At 34.4% G+C, this 20112-nt stretch overlaps 1 protein-coding gene across 5 annotated transcripts in view; it reads right to left on the bottom strand.

Annotated features, from left to right (window-relative positions):
• LOC105481248 (solute carrier organic anion transporter family member 1C1) overlaps positions 1 to 12563 on the bottom strand; it is a 59986-nt gene extending 47423 nt beyond the window's left edge. For 3 of the 5 annotated variants that reach the window (XR_011609296.1, XM_024792792.2, XM_011740697.3), the window contains exons 1-5: positions 12282 to 12563; positions 12087 to 12158; positions 8184 to 8337; positions 6979 to 7120; positions 2328 to 2460 (exon numbers count right to left, since the gene is read on the bottom strand). Coding sequence is in view for 4 of the 5 variants with exons in the window: in XM_024792792.2 (XP_024648560.1) it covers positions 2328 to 2460; positions 6979 to 7120; positions 8184 to 8312 (404 nt within the window). In the remaining variant the exon portion in view is untranslated. The other 2 variants (XM_011740717.3, XM_011740707.2) reach the window with 2 other exon arrangements.
• Between the last annotated feature and the right edge of the window lie 7549 nt (positions 12564 to 20112).

A 20112-nucleotide genomic window follows, 5' to 3' on the forward strand; every position in this document is an offset into this window, starting at 1 on the left:
TAAAGATGGAAAGAAATTAGAGTGATAGTCCTCAGTAGAGAGCAAGCCTCATGAAGGAAGAATTGTGTGTGTGTTTGTTCTATTTTGTTTTCTCACAGAAATAGCTCCATTACCTGGCATTGTACCTGGCAAGTATATTAAATAATAAATAAACAAATATATCCTCTAGCATATCAAAAATGTTGGATAAGAATCTGTCTCTGTCCCTTTGATATCCTTTGTCAACACTAGCCTGTCTGGTTGTCCGACCTTCTTTTTAATACATTTTTTCCTCTGATTTTCTTATATGGGTATTCGATATTTGTCACTAACTTAAAGTAATAAAATCATCTGTATACAGCAGCTTTAAGACAAAACCATTGCTGGTTAAAACCAGGTGGCTTAATTAGCTAAAATGATTGATAACAGACAACAATGATGACACAGCTACTAGTTAGGCTGGTAACCTTTATAAGCATTTTACCTGTGTCATCTCACTTAATATTTGCAATGGCATTATGAGCTAGGAATTATTTTTAATACCTGTTTTAAGATGCAGAAAGTGAGACCTAGAAAAATTAAGTAATGTAGCCATTGTCACATGGAAGAGCTACTGATCCACTGTAGAGTGATTTAAGTCTAGAGTAATGGATTTATCTATCCTATGTGACTACTTTCACGTTTTTAATTGTTTCAGTAGTGGAACGGCTTTTCCCCCTGAGTAAACTGTCACATGGAGGCTCAATGAATCGGCAGATAACAGCAACTAAGATCAAGCAGGAATTAGGCAGGTTGGAGACCCATTTTCTCATTCTTCTTTTCCATTCTTTCTACAGGCTGAACACATATAACATTTCTGTGGAATCTCAATGATCAAGGAAACTTCTGACCTAGGGAAGGAGGTTGTCCAAAGAGCAGGCAGAAGCCCCAAACCACAGAACCCCCCCCCCCCCAACTGAAAATTTAGGGTCCCAGGAATTCACCCCAATGGGTAGAAAATTCTCAAAGAATTCTGGGCCCTACCTTGATAGATTGGCTAGGGAGGTCAAAATCTGACTGTACTTATATAAGTGGTCTAGAAATTCAAGAAAAAGTTCAGACTAGATCATTTCTAAGTCTCTCCAGCTTTAAACTGTTCTGATACAATGATCTAGAGTGGACAATAAAGTATCACTTGAAATATAATTTTCTTTTTTTTTTTTTTTTTTTTTGAGACGGAGTCTTGCTCTGCCGCCCAAGCTGGAGTGCAGTGGCCGGATCTCAGCTCACTGCAAGCTCCGCCTCGCCTCCCGGGTTCACGCCATTCTCCTGCCTCAGCCTCCCGAGTAGTTGGGACTACAGGCGCCCGCCACCGCGCCCTGCTAGTTTTTTGTATTTTTTAGTAGAGACGGGGTTTCACCGTGTTAGCCAGGATGGTCTCGATCTCCTGACCTCGTGATCCGCCCGTCTCGGCCTCCCAAAGTGCTGGGATTACAGGCTTGAGCCACCGCGCCCGGCCTGAAATATAATTTTCTAAAATATTCTCTTACGTTGAAACCTTTTGGTAGTCATTTCCTTTATCAGCAATAGATAAACACAGAGAAAGGCAGTGACATGGGTATATATGCAGACTGCTGCTTGATAAGTCAACTGACCTGTTTTAGGGTTCTGGTTCCATAATTACAAGACACCTAAATTTACAAAAGTCATAAAACTCTTCAAGTCATGGTGTCTGGTCCTTAGCTCTAAAGTAAAAAAGATAAACTATGTTCTCTTACCCCACAGGTTACTATAAGGGTAAAAATGATATAGGTAAAAATCTTCGGAACTACTAAAGTCATGTGCGTGTATTAACAAAAGTACCAAAAGTGGGCTTTAGGGTTAGAGGATACAGACACCCCGCTTCCATTGATAAAGGTCTAAGAGATACTGTTGAGACACTGAATAGTTGTTTGAGTTGATAATATATCCCTGAGTTAATTATCTACCAGCCAGTGTTCCCTAATCCAGAATTTATTATCTGTAGTGTTCATTAATTACCTATTTGACATTTACCACATGTTAATTTATTTTCAGTTACATATTTTGCCTCCACAGCTAAATTAAAGCATTTGACTCAAAGCATAGTTGGTAAAATCTTTCTTTAATCTTGTTGATATCAATATACAGTAATCTATCAGTTTTTTTACAGTTTATTGTCAGAAGAAAAATTATAAAATTCTTCTGAAATTTTATCCAAAGAGAATGTAATAAAAGTAAGACAAAGTTATCATGCATTAAGCTTAAATTTACATAATTAATTGTCATCATAAAAGGGAGAAATGCAGTTATTTGGAAAGGCAAGGAAAAGATGATTGCTTTAGACTTACTGCTCCATGAAGAACTGAGGCATTGCAATGAGCAATGTTCCAACTCCCATTATTAGACACCCTGCTCCAATTATTTTTGGCCTGTGAAGTTTGGCTCCAAAGTAGCTAACAAATGTTATAACTAAGAGATTCCCTTTGAGGAAAAGAATAAAACATCATAAATTAGAGAACTTAGAAAGAAGTCAACAGCATAACCAATGAATGTATATAGCAGACCAAGCAATGTTTTCTTTTGACTAAGCCATCTCTGCATCATTTAATTTTTTTCCTTTAATCCAATATGACTCTTGAAATTCTCATGTTCATTACTTCAATCACCTCATCCCTTTATCGAAATATTTTAATTCAATCCTTCTACCTCACTTCACCCAACCTAATTATTCTAATTATTTGTCCTTGTAAAATATTTTATCAGTAAGTCAAATTCTAGAAGGCTTCCTTTAGTTTCTCTCTTCAATATTTTTTAGTAATTTTGAAGTAAACTTCATATTTTTTCTTTATTCATTAAAATTTCTGTGAAAACTTCTATTAGTGTTCTAACTGCTCATGAACTACATTACAAATTATTTAGCTGATATCCTTTATAGAAAAATTAAACACGACTGTACTTCACTTTAAATGAAATAAAATGATGAAACACATTTACACAAATGATATTTTATGATTTGTTAATAAACTTTGTACAAAAAGATTAAGACTCAAAATAGAAATAAAAATTATTCCACATAGGCAACTTCAGGTATACATCAATTATATAACTACAACATATGTCTATAACACAAATTTTATGAAATACAAAATCTCCATAAAATATGCCCATCTATCTCTTTTGTGAAAAATGGTTTAAAACTCTTGGGGTTTTTTTGAAAATAGAAATTATGGTTTCCCAAAATGTCTCTACTGAAGCATGTGATACATTACTTTTAGTTGATGATGGTGATAAGTGATTAAACACGCTTCAAGTAATATCTATCAGGCTTTGCTATGCATAAAAATACTGAAAGGAAATGGTTAAGCAAATGGAAACTTGTTAAAAATGCAGATTCTTGGCAAATACCAAATGTTTCTGAGTCCATGGCTCTGGGGTCAGGCCAAGAAATCTGCATTTCTAATACTAACTCCAGTGTGTTGATGGAGATGATTCCTAGAACATGCTTTGATAAACATTGTTAAGGTTTTAGACTTCAAGGGACTTTAAAGCTTTAGCTGTATTTATTTGAGATATTTAGTTTTTAAGATGTACAGTGCTAGATAGAGTAAGATCTTAACAATTTCCCAGCAATTGATTGTGATGGCTAATGCATGGCCTTGCTTTGAGGTCCTCCTCATTTCCAATTTTGGGGCAAAAGCATGTTTCCCTATATCTGTAAGCAATCATCTAATTTACTACTGTTCACTCACATTGCCAGCTTTAGTAAATTGGAAATAAAGCAGTAATTTTTGTGGGCTTGAGGATAATAAGAGTGATAGTGAGAAACATGACTTGAACAGTGGTCCTAGTCTTTATGGCTCCAAGAAGAATTAAGCTCTTCTTAATGTTCATATTAAAAAACTAATAACTGAGCACAAGATTTCTCATTTGAAATTTAAGAATTTAGTAGAAGACATTGTACATCATATTATTTTGATAATCTATCTATATGTTTGTTAATTTACCACAATAAACAAACCAATAGAAAATGAAAGTTGACTGTGACTTTATAGGCAATTCTCTCCTATTCTTGCCTACACTTCACCAACACCACACAATAAAGGACTCCTGTTTACAGGCTATTTCTGTGTTATGTTAATGGGCATATCATATACAAGACAATATGAGTTCAGTATCTGTAATATATATATATATACACACACATATATATATATATACACACATACACACTGTATCTATCAAAGTTTTTGCTTCCTTAATATCTTTTCTGAGATCTCAGGAGATACACTTGGAATGTAAATGATGATACAAAATCTTTAAAAAATGAAATTGGATATAAAAATTTTTCCGTATCTACCATCATTAGCCTCTCACAAAAAAACAGGTACAGAAAGTTTTAGAAATATGTCTTACCAAACTTTAAAGTAACATATTCTTGCTCTCTTCTCTCTTTTTCTCTCTATGCACACACATGCACGCGCGCGCGCGCGCACACACACACACACACACACACTTCAGATAACAGAAAAGAAAGAAAGCTATTCAATTCATCTTGTAAGGCTACTATTTTCTTAAAACCAAAACTGGTCAAGGATAATATAAGAAAAGACAATTAGAGCCTAAACTTGGTTATGAAGATAGATGTAAAAATCCTAAACAAAATATTAGCAAACTGAATAGTATATAAAAATAAAAATATCCTAACCAAGCGCAATTTATTATACTAGTACAAGAGTAACACCAAGTAAAAATAAATTATTAATTAAATCACTATATAAGAAATGGAAGGGGAATAATTCCACAGTTAACTTAATAGACATCGTAAAAGTACTAAATAAAATTAACCATTCATTTATGGTAGGAAAAACAAATCTGAGCACACCAGCTTTTAAAGTGTATCTATCAAAACCACAAAGCAAGCATATTGCTTAATGCTAAAATTTTAAAAGTATTTGCATCAAGGTCAAACAGAAGAGAAAGATGTCCATTGTAAATGCTTCTCTTCAACATAGTACTGAGGCTAATGTAATAAGGTAATAACAACAACAACAACAACAACAACAACAACAAAAAACAGATCTAAGAGTTGCAAATAAAGATACGAAATTATATTTTGTTTCAGACAATTTGTCCAGAAAACTCTACAGTTTCCATGGAAAATCAATTAAAACTAACAGAATTTCAACAAAGTTGCCACATACAAATAACATAAAGATGGAGGGTGATGTTGGTTCCAGAACCTTGGAAGGAAGGAATGCAAAAAGAGGCAAAAGAAATAAATTAAGATTATGTTCAGGAAAGTCATTTGTCTGGAAATTTATGTAATTCAAATAATTAGGGCAAACCTGTGATGTTTGGGATGAAGGTTTTCAATGGAAGTAAGAGAACTTTTAAGCCATTTTAAGGCAACTGATCCAATAAAGAATTTATATACGTAGAATAGTCTAGAAGAATTAATGTGAATTTGGAGTCATGGGTTTCTGCTACTTCCGGTGAAAACTTAGTACTCTCTATCGACTTTTCTCTCAAGTTGCATCGGGACCTGGGACCCCAAACAAAGCTTTGGACCAAATCATTTATATGCCTCTTCAGCTCTGAAATATTTTTATATAATAATCTAGAGTGAGAAAAACATCAAAACATCATAATATGTAATGTTTTGCCTGCTCATATCTGCTCTATTCTTTTATCTGCACCAGTTACCTCTTTCTCCTTGTTTCCTCTCATGATATAATGTGTCAGCCTTTACCTTGATTCTCTTTGGCCCTTCAGCGCAGGGCCATCAGTAGAACAGGGCTCAAGGAATAAATCAACCATCTGGGCCAATCTAAGCAAATTACATAAAAGATTGATGTGATCAGATGTTTCGGAAACCTGCTACACAAAGTGTGATCAACTGACTTGAAGCATCAGCATCATTTAGGAGTTTATTAGAAATTCAGAATTTTTTTCTGTTCCTACCGAATCAGGTTTTAAAAAAGATTTTTAAAAGATTGCCCAGTAATTTGTGTGGACATTAAAATTTGATTGGCACTAAGAAATGTCATTCTGGAAGGATGACAAAAGATGAATTTGGGAAGCAAATGCCTGAAGGCAAAAGGTTACTTACTCATTTTATTTTTTCTGTGATATTCAGAGTGAGAACCAAAACACATAGTATGTACAAAAAGAAATAAATTGTTAAGGGGTTGAAAAATATGTATTCACTGTTCTGAAAGTTCACCAGGTAAAGTTAAAATTGGAGCAGTTAGAGGTTTTACTATAGCGTATATCTGAATCTAAACAAGCCTTAAGGACCAGAGAGGGTACTGTTTTGTTTACTTCAACAAAAAATTAAAGCCTTTTAGTTTATCAATTCAGGAAGCAGACTAACTAGGATTATCCTCTTTAAATTACTTCTAAAACAGTGACTCAAATTACTCGGTCTTTTTAATTTCTAAGGAGTCTATAGTCAATTGCTAACCAAAGACACCTGAGATTTGAATTTTTATTGCCTGCTCGAATCTTGTGCTCTGGGTAATAGAATTCCTTTATTCTTCTTTCTTGGCCACTGGGTGGGAAAATCCCTTTATGATGTAACTTCTTTCATCATTGCAGTAAATTCTTGTAGAGCGCATTTGGATTATTCCACATCTCTAAAATTGAATCATAGGGCTCCCAGGGTGTATTGCTCTTCTGTAAAGACACTTCTACATATTTATAACTCAAAATACCGATTAGCATCTCACCCTCTTCGCCAAGAAAGTCACTTACTCTGATGTGGAACTCTGAATTGTGTGAACCATACAATACCGAACACCTTGGGAGAAAAATTTACTGTTGATTTCTCTGAGAAAATTGCCTCTCCTGTAGAATAAGATCATGGCAAATTCTGTCCCCCCCAAAAAAAGATTTTATGAATAGAATCAGATCCCAGCAGACAACAGAATGCAGATGTCCTTTAGCGACGCCTATAAGATCTTGGGCTTAAAATTAAAGTCAGGCATCTGTAATACCTACCGATTTCAAAACTACCATCAATAACTCCCACCAGTGAAGAAGGGATATCAAACCTTCTCTCTATCTGAGTGATGGTGCTCTTCAGATAGCCTTCTGCCAATGCTTTGGCAAAGTAAACAAAAGACAAGGCACCCAAGAACACCTGGAAAATATGACAGGTCACACTTAGTCTGACTCCAGCGTGACACACAGTTGGAAACTAAGTAAACAGACAAACAAATACAAAACAAACAACAAAGAACAATGTATGATATCAACTTTATTCTCGCTGAAATTCAAACACTGATCAAGGTTTCCACCAGCCGTAAGCACATGTACATTTTCAAAAGTTCAAATTCTCTTGGAATTTAAAATATATATTTGATTTTTATGCAAAATGTGTATTGAATTCCCTTTGTCCTCTTCCACTCTGGTCCAGAGGGGCACTCAAAGAAGTCTTACATCAAAGAGTCAGTGTATGGTGAGATATTCATTGGTAAGAAAGTAAATGAAACCATAAGCCACACACCTGACATCCTATAACACATCCAGCATTTGAGAGTATGTATTTCACAGGGTGGTACATGCACCAGCAGGGAACATAATGTACAGACTGAAAAAGTGCAACTATTATTCCTTGTGTTTATGTTTATGCTTATTAAATTCATAGTCCAATATTTTTCTCAATGGAAAACATGTCTTTGATATCCAGCTTATATATTTTGCTAGACATGGAACTGTGACAGAACATTCATAGGGAAGGTTAGCATTTATATGAAAAAAACAGAGATTTGTTGAGCGAATATTTGTATAAAGAAAGAATAGGAGCACACAAAGCTGCATTAAAAAGCAGCTCTTCTCCTTACTCTGTAACATTATTCCCATTTTTATTTGCAAAATGGGAGTAATGTGATGTTCCATAGATTAAATGTTGTATCTGTGCTTGGCGTAATATCTGGCACATGGCAGCAGTTCAATAAATAGTAGTTTCTACTATTTCTGTCTTTTCTGTTTAGGAGGGGCATTTAAATGAGCCCTGGAAAGTAATTTAACCGACATGGTCAGGTAGAGATTGCTTGTACCGCCTGGCAAGGTGTGGTTTTAGTAAATTGCATCTAAGATAGTTTTTTAAAAAGGAGAAAACAATGCTCATTCTAACTTCATATAGAAGATATCTGGACAGAAAACTAAGAGCATCAACACTATTTACTTCTTGGTTGCTCTACCTTTAGTTCACCACAGCATGGTTGCTTTTCCTCTGAGGAGGGATATTCTGTTTTAAAAGAAGGCCTTCCAACAGGTTGCACTGAAGTTTTGCAGAATAACTGGATATTTTCTTTGGATGAAGTGTCCATTATAAACACATTCCTTGACTCTGATCTGTTAAAGTTAGTTTTTAAAGTAAAAATAAATAAATAAATAAATACTACACAATTTATTAAAGTTTTTTATTCAACAGTATACCACAATTCTATGGACCCAATTTAAAGTGAATCTACCTTTTGTTGTCACAGTAAGTTGGCAAATGTTTTCAATTAAAATCAACCAGGATATCTGATTAACTAATCCTGCTATTGGAACTCTGTAGCTAGCATTCTTTCTCAATCCCTCCAGTTTAAGCCTCATTATGGCAAAGAATAAATTTAAGTGTTGCCTTTGGAATAAATAATGAGGCAGAATTTTGCTAACTTTGTGGTCTTGCCAGTTTAAACTAGGAGCAAGCAGGAAAGGAAGAAGAGGAATTCAACTATTTGAATATTGATTCATTAGAATAAAGTCTTTAAAGCCTTTAAATCTGTCTTCATAGCAAAACAAACAGAAAAGTTTTACATTCATTATAGATCCTTATACCACCTTATGATTCCTGTAGCACCCAAAGTGAGCCTTAAAATAGGACAAAAGAGAAGAGGTCCAATTTGTGTATTGTTTTTGTTTGACAAATAAGGGAGCAACATGATTTGTGCCTCAGGCTTAGATTGAATTCAGGTGAAAGAACAGTCTTTGATCAGTCTTAAAAAAGACAGCCTTGCTTCCCATGCTCAATTTCCCACCGCCCCTCACAGGACGGGATCACACATTCAACCTATTTTCTCCCTGTTCACATCAATATTTACATATCCTGTGCCCCTACTTCTTTAGGATTCCACATGGCTCAGTGCCTGCCTGCTAATCTAACCTAAATCAAGGAATTCAACAAAGTAATTTCTCAGTCTCCCTAATATTGTCAGATGATACAATTGTACATTAATAGAGAACTTCTATATCCACATCATAGAAGTGGAATAATATTATTCCTAAAGGAATAATGTTATGAGTCAAATTTCGTGTATTGTGGCAGAAATTTATTCTGACTATGTGTATATCACCTTGACTTTATGCAACGCTTGTTTTGTGTTTACTAAACCTTATCCAACATCATTTCAATTCATACTTTCTCAAACTGAAAAATCAAGTAATAGTAGTATAAACGGTTTGCTTTGTGCTAATAATAAGAAGGTAAAACATCAGAGGACTTCAACAATTTAAAAGTTAACTAGATTCCTCCAGGGAGTGGGAAATGAGTAAAGAAAGGATGAGGCAAGGGTCTGGTTTCAAAAAAATTATTATTAGGCTTTTAGATTCATTTTATAAGCATGCGTAACTTTAATTTTTTAATTTAAAAAGAAGAGTGAGTGAAACAGAAAAATTTAAAAACAAAAAATAAGCAAAACAAAGAGCTAATAACGCTAATCAAGACAAAAAACAAAGATACAAATACATATTAATGAGATAAAACGCAGATATTTAGGAGTATAAAACATAAGAAGATGCATCAAATGTAGAAGCAAGTTTAATATCTTGACTTAATGGTTAAGTTTCTAGCAAATATTCATTACCTTTATTGATAAAAACCAGAAGAGAAAATAGCCAAGAAAGACATTATCAAAAATACTCTGAAACTATTCCCTAAACAAAGATACTAAGGATAGATGATGTACCAGAAGTGCTTTATCACGGGATATTCTTTGAGGAAAGATAGCAGATAATGGAAACAGATAATCTTTGTCTCCATTAGTTTGACAAAACTAAAATTATCTTGGTAACAAAACAACACAAAGATAGCACAGAAAGGAAAACTTCAGATCAAGCCCATAGATTTCAAAAATTCTAAGTAAAATGCTAGCAAATCCAATTTAACTCTTGTTCTATGGTTAGAATTATTCTAAAAGATGAAACAATTGGTTAATTACAGGAAATTTATTCGCCTAAATTACCACATGAATAATTCAAAATAAAAAATAGAATTTCAGTACATGAAAAACATGTTGATAAAATTCAGCATCTATTACTGATTTAAAAAACAAAGTTTAAGAAATGAAGAATATAGAGATTCTTCCTTACTAGTCAAAAGCCAACTTCCTATATCTACTGAGTCACTAGGACTACTTTTCTAGAACAATATTTTGCTAGGACAAGGAAAACAGGGTTTGGGAAACACAGAGTTATACAATGACAATGTTAAATAGATATCTTTACTACAAAACTATGAGTAAAAACATTGCCAAGCAAAAGATATACAAACCAGAAAGGTTTTAAAATAAGAAATGGATAATTAATAAATTTATGGCTTAAATTGCAATCTTCTTCAAACGATTAAATTATATAATTCAAATTGGCCTTCTGTTTTGGGGATTCAGATATCATATTATTTCTCATCAGTCATAATATTAAAGCCAGTGGCCAGAAAATACAAAGAAATTGTTTAATAATAAAATATGCTATCACTTATCCTAAATTTATCTTTAAAAGATCCAAAGTGTTACATCTAGAATGCTAATGCCAAAGAGAAAAAATAATTATGTTAAAAACACTACTGAAAAACTTGAGACACTATAGGACATTTTAAGTTATCTAATATATGGAGGTATTGACAGAAAAATCACTGTAACTGAAATTCAAATGTGATAACGAAAGATAAATATAGTCATCTCAGTTCACTTTGTGTTAGGGCAAAATAGTATCCAGCTTAAACTATTGGCACTACATAGCTTTACTGAAGTGTCTTGATGGCTAATGCGCAAATTATTGCAAGTGTAGTATGTTCCAAGGAGGCTACAGTTCATCTCCTGTAAAAAGAGAGGGAAGGAAGCTCAATGACATGAATGGAAAGATCCTTGGGGCCTGAAGGCTCTCTCTCTTCATTTGCAACTGCAGAAGTAGAGCAAGAGTACACAGTTATTCAGAATGATTTGCATTTGGCAAATCCTTAATTGATCTCTGGCCACTTGAATAGATTCTTCCAGGAAAAGACATATGACAGTTTTCATCCAATACCCTGGGTTAAGAGCATAACTTATTCTGGAGGCCAAAGAAAAACAAGCCAAGCAGTTTCTCTTGCTTTAGTTCAAAAACATTGAATAATCTATCCTCATGAGTTTCAAAATCAACCCTTCAGATTTTAAATATAGAGAGCAAGTGGCTTATGAAGGTTGTAGTTGGATCCCACAGATGTAGTCAACCCCTCCGCTCTGCAACTGATTCAGACTCTGTCCAGCAATCAGTCCCCAAGGACTGCCACAGAGAAAGTCCTAAAGGCAACCACGCTCCTCCCTGTCTTCTCTTGGCCATCTCCCATGAGGAACACCTCTGTCCCGGCTTGACTTCTGGATACCAGGATGCCTCCCTTCAGACCAGCTAAAAAATAGCCTCATGGCACTTGCTGGAGAGGAGTGTGTGTTGTTTAGAAACTAATTTCCCAACCAATACAAATTATTTGTGTCAGATTCAGATTTAATAAGTACTATTTTTGTGTTGGGTGATGTATGTACTTTTTGTAATCCTTAAAACAACCCAACAAGCATAGTATTAGAATTCCATTGTTTAAATTAGATGGCCCAAAGCAATTAAGTGACTTGTCAAAAGCTAAACAACTTACAAGCATGAGATTCAAAATTTGAACTCAAATTTGAGTTTATCTGATTTCCTTAACCAATCTTCTGTCTTATTTCCATCAAACTAACAAGGGGATCATCATGTTTCATTGATAATTTTTATGGATAAAACATAAATAGCACATAAATTAAGGGTTAATCTCCCATAAGAATCTGATGTATTAGTCACAAATATAAAATGAGAGAACCAAGTCTTACCTGGAGGTAGAGATCAAAGATAGCCAGTTCCTTTCAATGTGCTCAGCAAGAGGATGGACCACACACCACAGGCTGAAAGAGGAAACTGAGGTAAACTCCACAGCAATTTTGAACAATTTTGCCAGGTGGGGAGAGCGTGGGTGGACACAGGCAGAGCAGATTAGGGGAAATAAAAGATGAAGGGCATGGTCTCACCCCTGAGCAATCTCTTCTCTTTCCTCTTTCCTCCTGGCCTCTTTTTTCTGGCAGTCAGCAGAGAATTGGCCACGCTGGCAAGGCCACTGACGTGCATCTCAGCTCCCAGGGCACAGAAAGAGCTGAAGCTTTTGAGCCATTTCTTTGCAATTTGCTGCAAGTTTAAGGCCACACGTGATAAAGCTTTCTTTATGGGAGAGAGTGAATAAAAGAAAAGACCACTTGTGATCTTACTTGCTGATTCCCAGAAAACACAACTCCGCAGGGGGCAGAGGGTAAGGGAACAGAAGCCAGAGGAGGGCGGAAGTTTATACCAGAGACCTCTCCTCCTTCCAAAAAGTTTTTAAGCCAACTATTCCTTAGGGACATCACTGAGATCCTTGTGTTTTCTTTGTTTGTTTGTTTTTGTTTTGTTTTGTCTTTAATGGTTCTTGGGCTAATTTGCTACATGGTTTTCTTTTCCATTGGTATTCTAGACTCTTTAGGGACGAAGTATCAGGTCACACCAAAGCTCTGCAGTGCTCTGTACAGAAAGAGTTAATTCTCAGAGACATGATCAATTGCTCATATTTACAATTTCTATGAGTTTTGAAAACAGAAAAAAAAAAAACACACATTGAATTTTTGGCATTGTTTATTCTGCCTAATTCCAAGGATAAAGAAATCCTTGCACTGAGAAAGTCTACAATTCTAATAAATTGTTTTTCCAAGAGAAAAACTTTAGAGGATCTTAAGCAGTATTAGTTTGCATTTGTTTTCTACCAACAAATAAATTTGCTACAAGAATTATCCAAGATTCACCCTACTCTTAAGTGGCTGAGACTCTGGGATGGTCACTTAATTTTACTGAGTCTCAACTTCTTCCTTTGTAAAGCAGAATTTTTTGGTTAAAAAAAAAAAACAGATTTATAGGGCTGTTTTAAGGATTAAATTATATAATGTATTCAAAAGCACGCTGCAAGAAAATGACTGCAAGGTATCATCATTTTATATATAGAGAGAGATATATATATTTGGTTCACATAATGGTCAGGATAGTTAATCAATATTATTCAAGCACATTTTACTACAAAAGAAAGAAAAGAAAAATGGGTTTATCTTAAACCTTGCAATGAAGCAATGGTGTTTTCAGACTCTGAAAGGCCAAATATTTCACTTTAACAATCAAACCAGACTTTTCCATTGGAAATAGTGAGCAAACATCCGAATACATTGAGTGTTAGTCTAGACTTCTCAGTGTCTAACAGGTGGCCAGGCCACTGTTTTATTAAAGAGGAGATAATATTTACCAACCCAAAGGGCATAATTTTCCTCACCAAGAAATGAAATTCTCCCCTGAGAATGTAATTTGGTCTATTCCCAACTGGCTCAATTTCACTCTCCAACATGATTCCTTTTCTTATTTCCAGAGTCCACAGTTAATGTTACTGTTTTGAATGCACATAATTTTTACACTTATTCAGACCTTCTTATATGCACCTTTGCACTGGATTGTGGCCTACTTTAGCCTTTCATTCCCATTTCCAAACTCTAGACCAGGGGGTTAACAAACATCTATAAAGGGACAAATAATAAACATTTTAGGCTTTGTAGGACCATGCGATCTCTATCACAACCACCCACCTCTGCCATTGTGGTGTTAAATTAACCACAGACAATATAAAAATGAAAGCATTTCCTAAGACTGCAGTAACAAAGTACCACAAGCTGTGTGACCTTAAATGGAACTTTATTGTCTCACACTTTTGAAGGCCAGAAATAAAAAATCCAGGTGTCAGCAGAGCCATGCTCCCTCTGAGACCTGTAGGGAAGAATCCTCCTTACCTCTTCCACCTCCTGGTGTTTGCTGACAGCCTGAATTCCTTGTTTTATAGGTGTATCACTCCAACAGCTGCTTCTGTTACCACACGGCCATCTTCTCCCTTTATGTCTCTTTTTTCTGTTCTTAAAAAGACACTAGTCATCTTTGACTAAGGCCCACCCTAATGACCTCATCTTAACTTGATAAGGTCTGCAAAAACTCTCTTTTCAGAAAAGGTCACATTCACAGGTACAGGGGGTCAGGACTTGCTCATATCTTTTTGGGAGACACAATTCAAGCCAGGACACTCATATTCTCATTTTCGTCCTTACTTGAATTTTTTCCTGCAATTATTTTACTCACTTCCTTCTGTATAACCTCAATTCTTCTGTTTCTCTTTCAATTTATTGATCTTCCCAGGCAAACCTCACCTCAGTTGAATCCACTTTCTTTCTCCTTAGTATTTCCATCCGCACTGTTTTAAATGAATGATTGAAGAACAACTGAGTAACATGACCTTAGGGCTTATTTTATATTTATAACCACTAAACTCACTGAGTCCTAGAGGCATTGCTAGACATAATACCTTTTAATGACCCAATCACTTTACCTCTCTCAAATCCTCATTTCTGTTTGCACCCTGATTATTAGCTGATGATCTTGCCTAGGAAATTCACTAAAAAAACCCCAGAAATATTGGGAGAAATATTACACTCTGTCCTCATGACATCTACTCTCTACCCAAATGTACATTGCTATTAGCTGTCTTCCTTCCTGCTCCTACAGTCCATGTTTCTAAGCCCACATTTTAGTCATATTCCTTGTATATATTTTCTCTCCTCCAGTTCATTTTTCACCAACTCTAATCAGTTTTTTCCTTTACCACTCCAATGCAAATATTTTCATCAATAACATTAAAGGCATTCACAGTAATAAATCCAGTGATCAATATCCAGACCTCCTTTTAATTGATGTATTAGCAGAATTATATGTCATTAATGTGCCCTTCTCTTGGATACATTTTATTCACTTGGTTTCACCACACTCCCCTGGTTTTCCTCCTACTTCAGTGGTCATGTGCTCTTAGTCTTCATTGCTGGAGTGTTCCAAAATTCAATCTGTGGAATATCTTCTTTTGCTGTCTATATTTACTTCCTTAATGACCTTATCTGGTGTCATGGCTTTAAATGTAATCTATAATATAAGATCCAGTGAGGTTAGGCAATATGTTGTATACCCAAATTTGAGTTAAGAGTTTTTCAGTCTGGAAACATGTATACATATATACAGTAGATATATATATATATATATATATATATATATAGAGAGAGAGAGAGAGAGAGAGAGAGAGAGAGAGAGAGAGAGAGAGAAAGAGCTATCTACGTGTGTGTGTATTAGCACTCTCCACTGAAAAGGTCTAGAAACAATGATCAACTAAGTAGCAATCAGTGCAACTAGCACCATAAATAAAGGCACCATGGATCCTTGGTAAGTGACTAATACCAGCTGTAAAGACATAAGATGGGCCTGGAATATCTTGTCATAAAAAGGAGCTAGGATGCCTTGAAGAATACATTGTGCCAATAGGAGTCAGAAGCCAGCCTGAACAGGCTCCTGCTAATCAAATATAGGAAAGTTTGAGCATCAGTAAGAATGACTGTAATGGTTGAAACATATAAAATGGTAATGGTTGAAACATTATTTCAATAAAATTTATGTTAAAAAACACTATAAAAACATCACATGGTCATTTTGGAATAATTCTAAACACAACTTAAATATTAATATATTTAAACATATTAATATTTATATATTTATATTATATATAATATATATCATATTATATATAAATATTAATATATTCAAAATTAGCGGTATTTAGGGAGAAATTGTGTGTTTATCCTAGCTTTCCTATTCCATTCTTTCCTTAGAGTTATTACAGAGTAAAGATAAATTTCTCTTCATAGAATTCCAACTAATAAAAAAAGGATGAGAGAATAAGAATATTATAATTTTCTTTTCTTTCTTAGGGTAATTAATATTTATTGAAATGTAATTCAATCTTAAAGGATTTTGGTAAGGTTTTGAAGTTTTACTGAAATAATACCAGTGCAACCTTGTTCAGTCCAACAAATAGTCTGAAAATAAAGACTATTCTCCAGAGATGACAAATTTATTTGTAGAACAGTTTTAATAAAAACAAGATTAAAAATACAAAATCCTTAAACTTATTTGAGTCAAATGCAACAGTTAAAGGAAAAAATGTAGCAAATATACTATAATTTTCAATCGCTTTTAGATTGGTAGAACTCTAATGGGTTTTATTTGCACAGCTTGGTTTTTGTGTCACAGTAGAGAAATTGAGAAAGTAGTTATTGTACAGGGATAATTCTTAACGGTTTTGAAAAATTTCTGTTACTATGATCAGTTCAGACCCTCTCTGTAGTTTTTATAATTCTATATTACATGTAAGTAGATTAATTTCTAGTAAGAATTAAGCTATTACATATTTAATTTTATAATTTTAATTTTTATTTAAGATTCAGAGAGTATATATGCAGATTTTTTACATGGGTATATTGTGAGACACTGAGTTTTGGGGTAAAAATGATTCCATCCACTAGATAATGAGCATGGTACCCAATAGGTAGTTTTGCAGCCCTTGCCTTTCTCCTCCATCTCCCCCTCAAGTAATGTGTCATGTCTATTGTTCCCATTTTTATGTCCATGTGTACTTAATGTTTAGTCCCACTTATAGGTGAGAATAGTGTAATTTTCAAATCCCTAATGAATTAATAAATTTAGCAAAAGGCAATCAATAACCAATACTATCACCAAAAATCTCAAGCCATTTTGAACATACTGGTGGAAGTTAAAAGCTTGAAACACCACCTTTGAAATAGTCCTCCTTTTTACTTCCAAAGAAAACTAATCTTATCAAATCTCAGATTAGATTTAAATACCAGTACATAAGAAATATAGGGAAGAGAAGACAACGCTAAATGACACTGCAAAAGATACAAACAGCAAAATTGAAAGTAAAGAATCTCTTTAGGACAAATAACTCAATATTTTTTCCAACCAAAAAATGCAAGGAGAAAAGGAGATGAGGGAGAAATTTTATATTTTAACTTAAGAAATGAACTGACCAATTACAATGTACGGACTTTGTACACCTATTCAAAGAGAAACAAACTATAACAAGACTTCTTTGTAATCTTCTTAGAAGTTTTATAACCTCAGAAATGAGAACACTGTGGATATTTGTTGTATTGAGTAATTTGTGTTAGTTTTTTTTAGACATGATAATGGTAGTGTCATTGTTTTAGAGGTAAATATAGCATTGCTTTTTTTTTTTTTTTTTACAAATCATTTACTAATAAAAGGATATATTTATATTTTCAAGATAATTTAGAGGAGATGCACTAAATATTAGGAGGTATATATGGAACAGATTGGCTGTATATTAATTGTTTGAGCTAGGTGATAGGCACCTGGTGTTCACTCTACTATTCTCTCTGGTTTGAATACATTTGAAAATTTTCATATTGAGTTTTAAATAAATGATACAGAGACAGATAAATATATGTGTGTGTATGTGTGTGTGTGTGTGTGTGTATATATGTAAATAGATTAAAAAGTGTTACTGGATAAATTCCAAATTTCTTTCTATATTTGGCTACGAAGCCATTGTTGATATAAAAACTTTTGTTTTCTACTATCCATTCCATGTTTTCATTGCCGTCTGCTAGGACTTCTCTTGGTGGAACATTTTTACTGACAGGATGACCTGCAAGTTAATTCTTGCCAGGTCAATTTTCTTAGTAGTTCTGTTTTTGTTTGGTGACTCCAGTGTCCCACTATACTTACTATGTAACATGGAAGCATTAAGGGCTCCATGGAGAATTCTTTGTGTTCCAAACACAATCTTTCTTGCCACTATTTTGTATCAGAAACCATACTTCAGCCTAATAAATTGGGATCAATCACTTCCTCCTCTGATGGTTCAGTAATATGAGACAACAAAATATCCAAATAGTAGCCTTGGTTCCAGGGTACCATTACTATTATCATCGTGTATTCTGGTGAAAGTATCCCTTACTTGGAAATTATTTCATCTGGACAAGCCGAATCAAAAATTTTAGAGATAGAAAGCACCCCCAAACCTGCTGAATCACATGGGGTAGAATTTATAGGCGTGGAGGTGACCTGTAAAGCTGGACTAAGTGTGAATTGGTGTGAACAAGGACACACTAATCTGATGTCTGAGGCTTCCTATTTTAGGTAATGATCATAGTAATCCCTCTCCTCTGACCTGGATGTTAGTCTCCATTAGAACTTACCCATTATGACCCCTCACACCATGTAATTAAAATTTTCCTTCCTTAAGACTTGTTTTGAGAATATTTAATTGAAGGATGACGTTAAAGGTTCAGACTAGACTGCCAAGCAATCATCTCCCTTCCACTCAGAGCCATGGCATGACCGTAAGAGGAAAATCCTGAGAGAGGAGTAAAATACACACCTGAAGAAGAGATAGTCAATCTTGTCTTCTTGTGCTGTGTATAGTTGGAAGTGTGTGTGTGTGTGTGTGTGTGAGAGAGAGAGAGAAAGTATATGTATATAGAAAGTGTGCATTAACTCAACTGATGTATTTGCCCGAGATAAATAAATATAAATGATAAGTGGAAGGTTCCTTTTGGAGCAGGAAGCTGGAGAGGGTAGTTTCAGGCCAGAGCAAAGGGAGATTTGAAAACACCAGGCTAAGGAGTTGGGATTTGATATCATAGGTAATGGGGAAATAATAGGTGTAGATTGAAGAATCAGTTCCTTAGGAAACTTAGCTAGAAACACAACTGTCTATTTTATAGGGCTCTAAAGCCGAATGCCAGAAATGTGGATATTTTGGCTTCGGTGCTATTTGATTAAAGAAAGGACACAACTTAGTTGCAGAAAGTTAGATGATGACTAAATGTGGCTATGAATTCATTAGTGATAGTGAGAAAGATGTGACTGTGAGAATATAAGCCCCATAAGGTTCTTTGGAGACTGTAGGAAGGTCAGTAGATGTCTGTCTCATGACAGAGTAAGTTAAGTACCACACCGCCGTATTTGCATATAAGAGGAAAGGATGCCTTCAGAGGACTGGAGGAAGTGGATTGTACAAATACTACATAAGTCATAATACTACAGAATTATTTTTATATTATACATTATCTTCATTCATAACATCGACAGATAATCTATGACATAATTTTAATAATTTCGAGTATATATTTACTATAATATTTATATATTATATATATAAAACCAAGAGGCACTTCCAGTAATTTTGGCAAAAAGGGAGCATCAACATAGTATCTAAGCTAAAAAATAATAAAAATAAACACAATTGATATAGTTTTTTCTGTAGAGATTCTACTTTTTACAAACATTTCCCAGCCACTAAGTCAGACGCTTAACAATACTTGAGATGGGATGATACTAAGTATTGCTATGTATATTAAATGGAAGGTACAGGCGAAAGGATAAGATTTATTTCAATTGCAAAATGATTACTTAAGTTCAAAAGCCTCACTCTTGTTTTTTTAGAAGTTGAAAAATTTCGCAAAGTTATTAGTTAGTAAACATATTCAGGTTCAGGTCGGTTGAGAATGGTAAGAATTACATTGTTAAAAATTGTCATGTACAAATGACATCCCTACAGTGTCACTTTGGTTGGCAGTTATTTGAAAATATTGCTTTTCAGAAACAGTAAATTCAGCTAATTAAATACTCTTTGGTTTACAAATATCCTTCAAGGTCAATTTTTGGGCCATATTTATTAAAACTTGCCAATGTCATTTTTTTTTTTTCCTGTCAGGAAGAGGTAATGACTGGTCAGAACAAATGCCTGCAGAAATCAGAGCACATTTTAATACCAAAATGCAAATCAAATTATTCAAACCAACCAAAACCCAAAACACTCTAAATTTAGATTAAAGTTCCTTCAGTCACATATCCTAATATATTATAGACAACCAGGGAGAA

Source organism: Macaca nemestrina, chromosome 10 (assembly GCF_043159975.1).
Source record: "Macaca nemestrina isolate mMacNem1 chromosome 10, mMacNem.hap1, whole genome shotgun sequence".
Taxonomy (NCBI): Eukaryota; Metazoa; Chordata; class Mammalia; order Primates; family Cercopithecidae; genus Macaca; species Macaca nemestrina.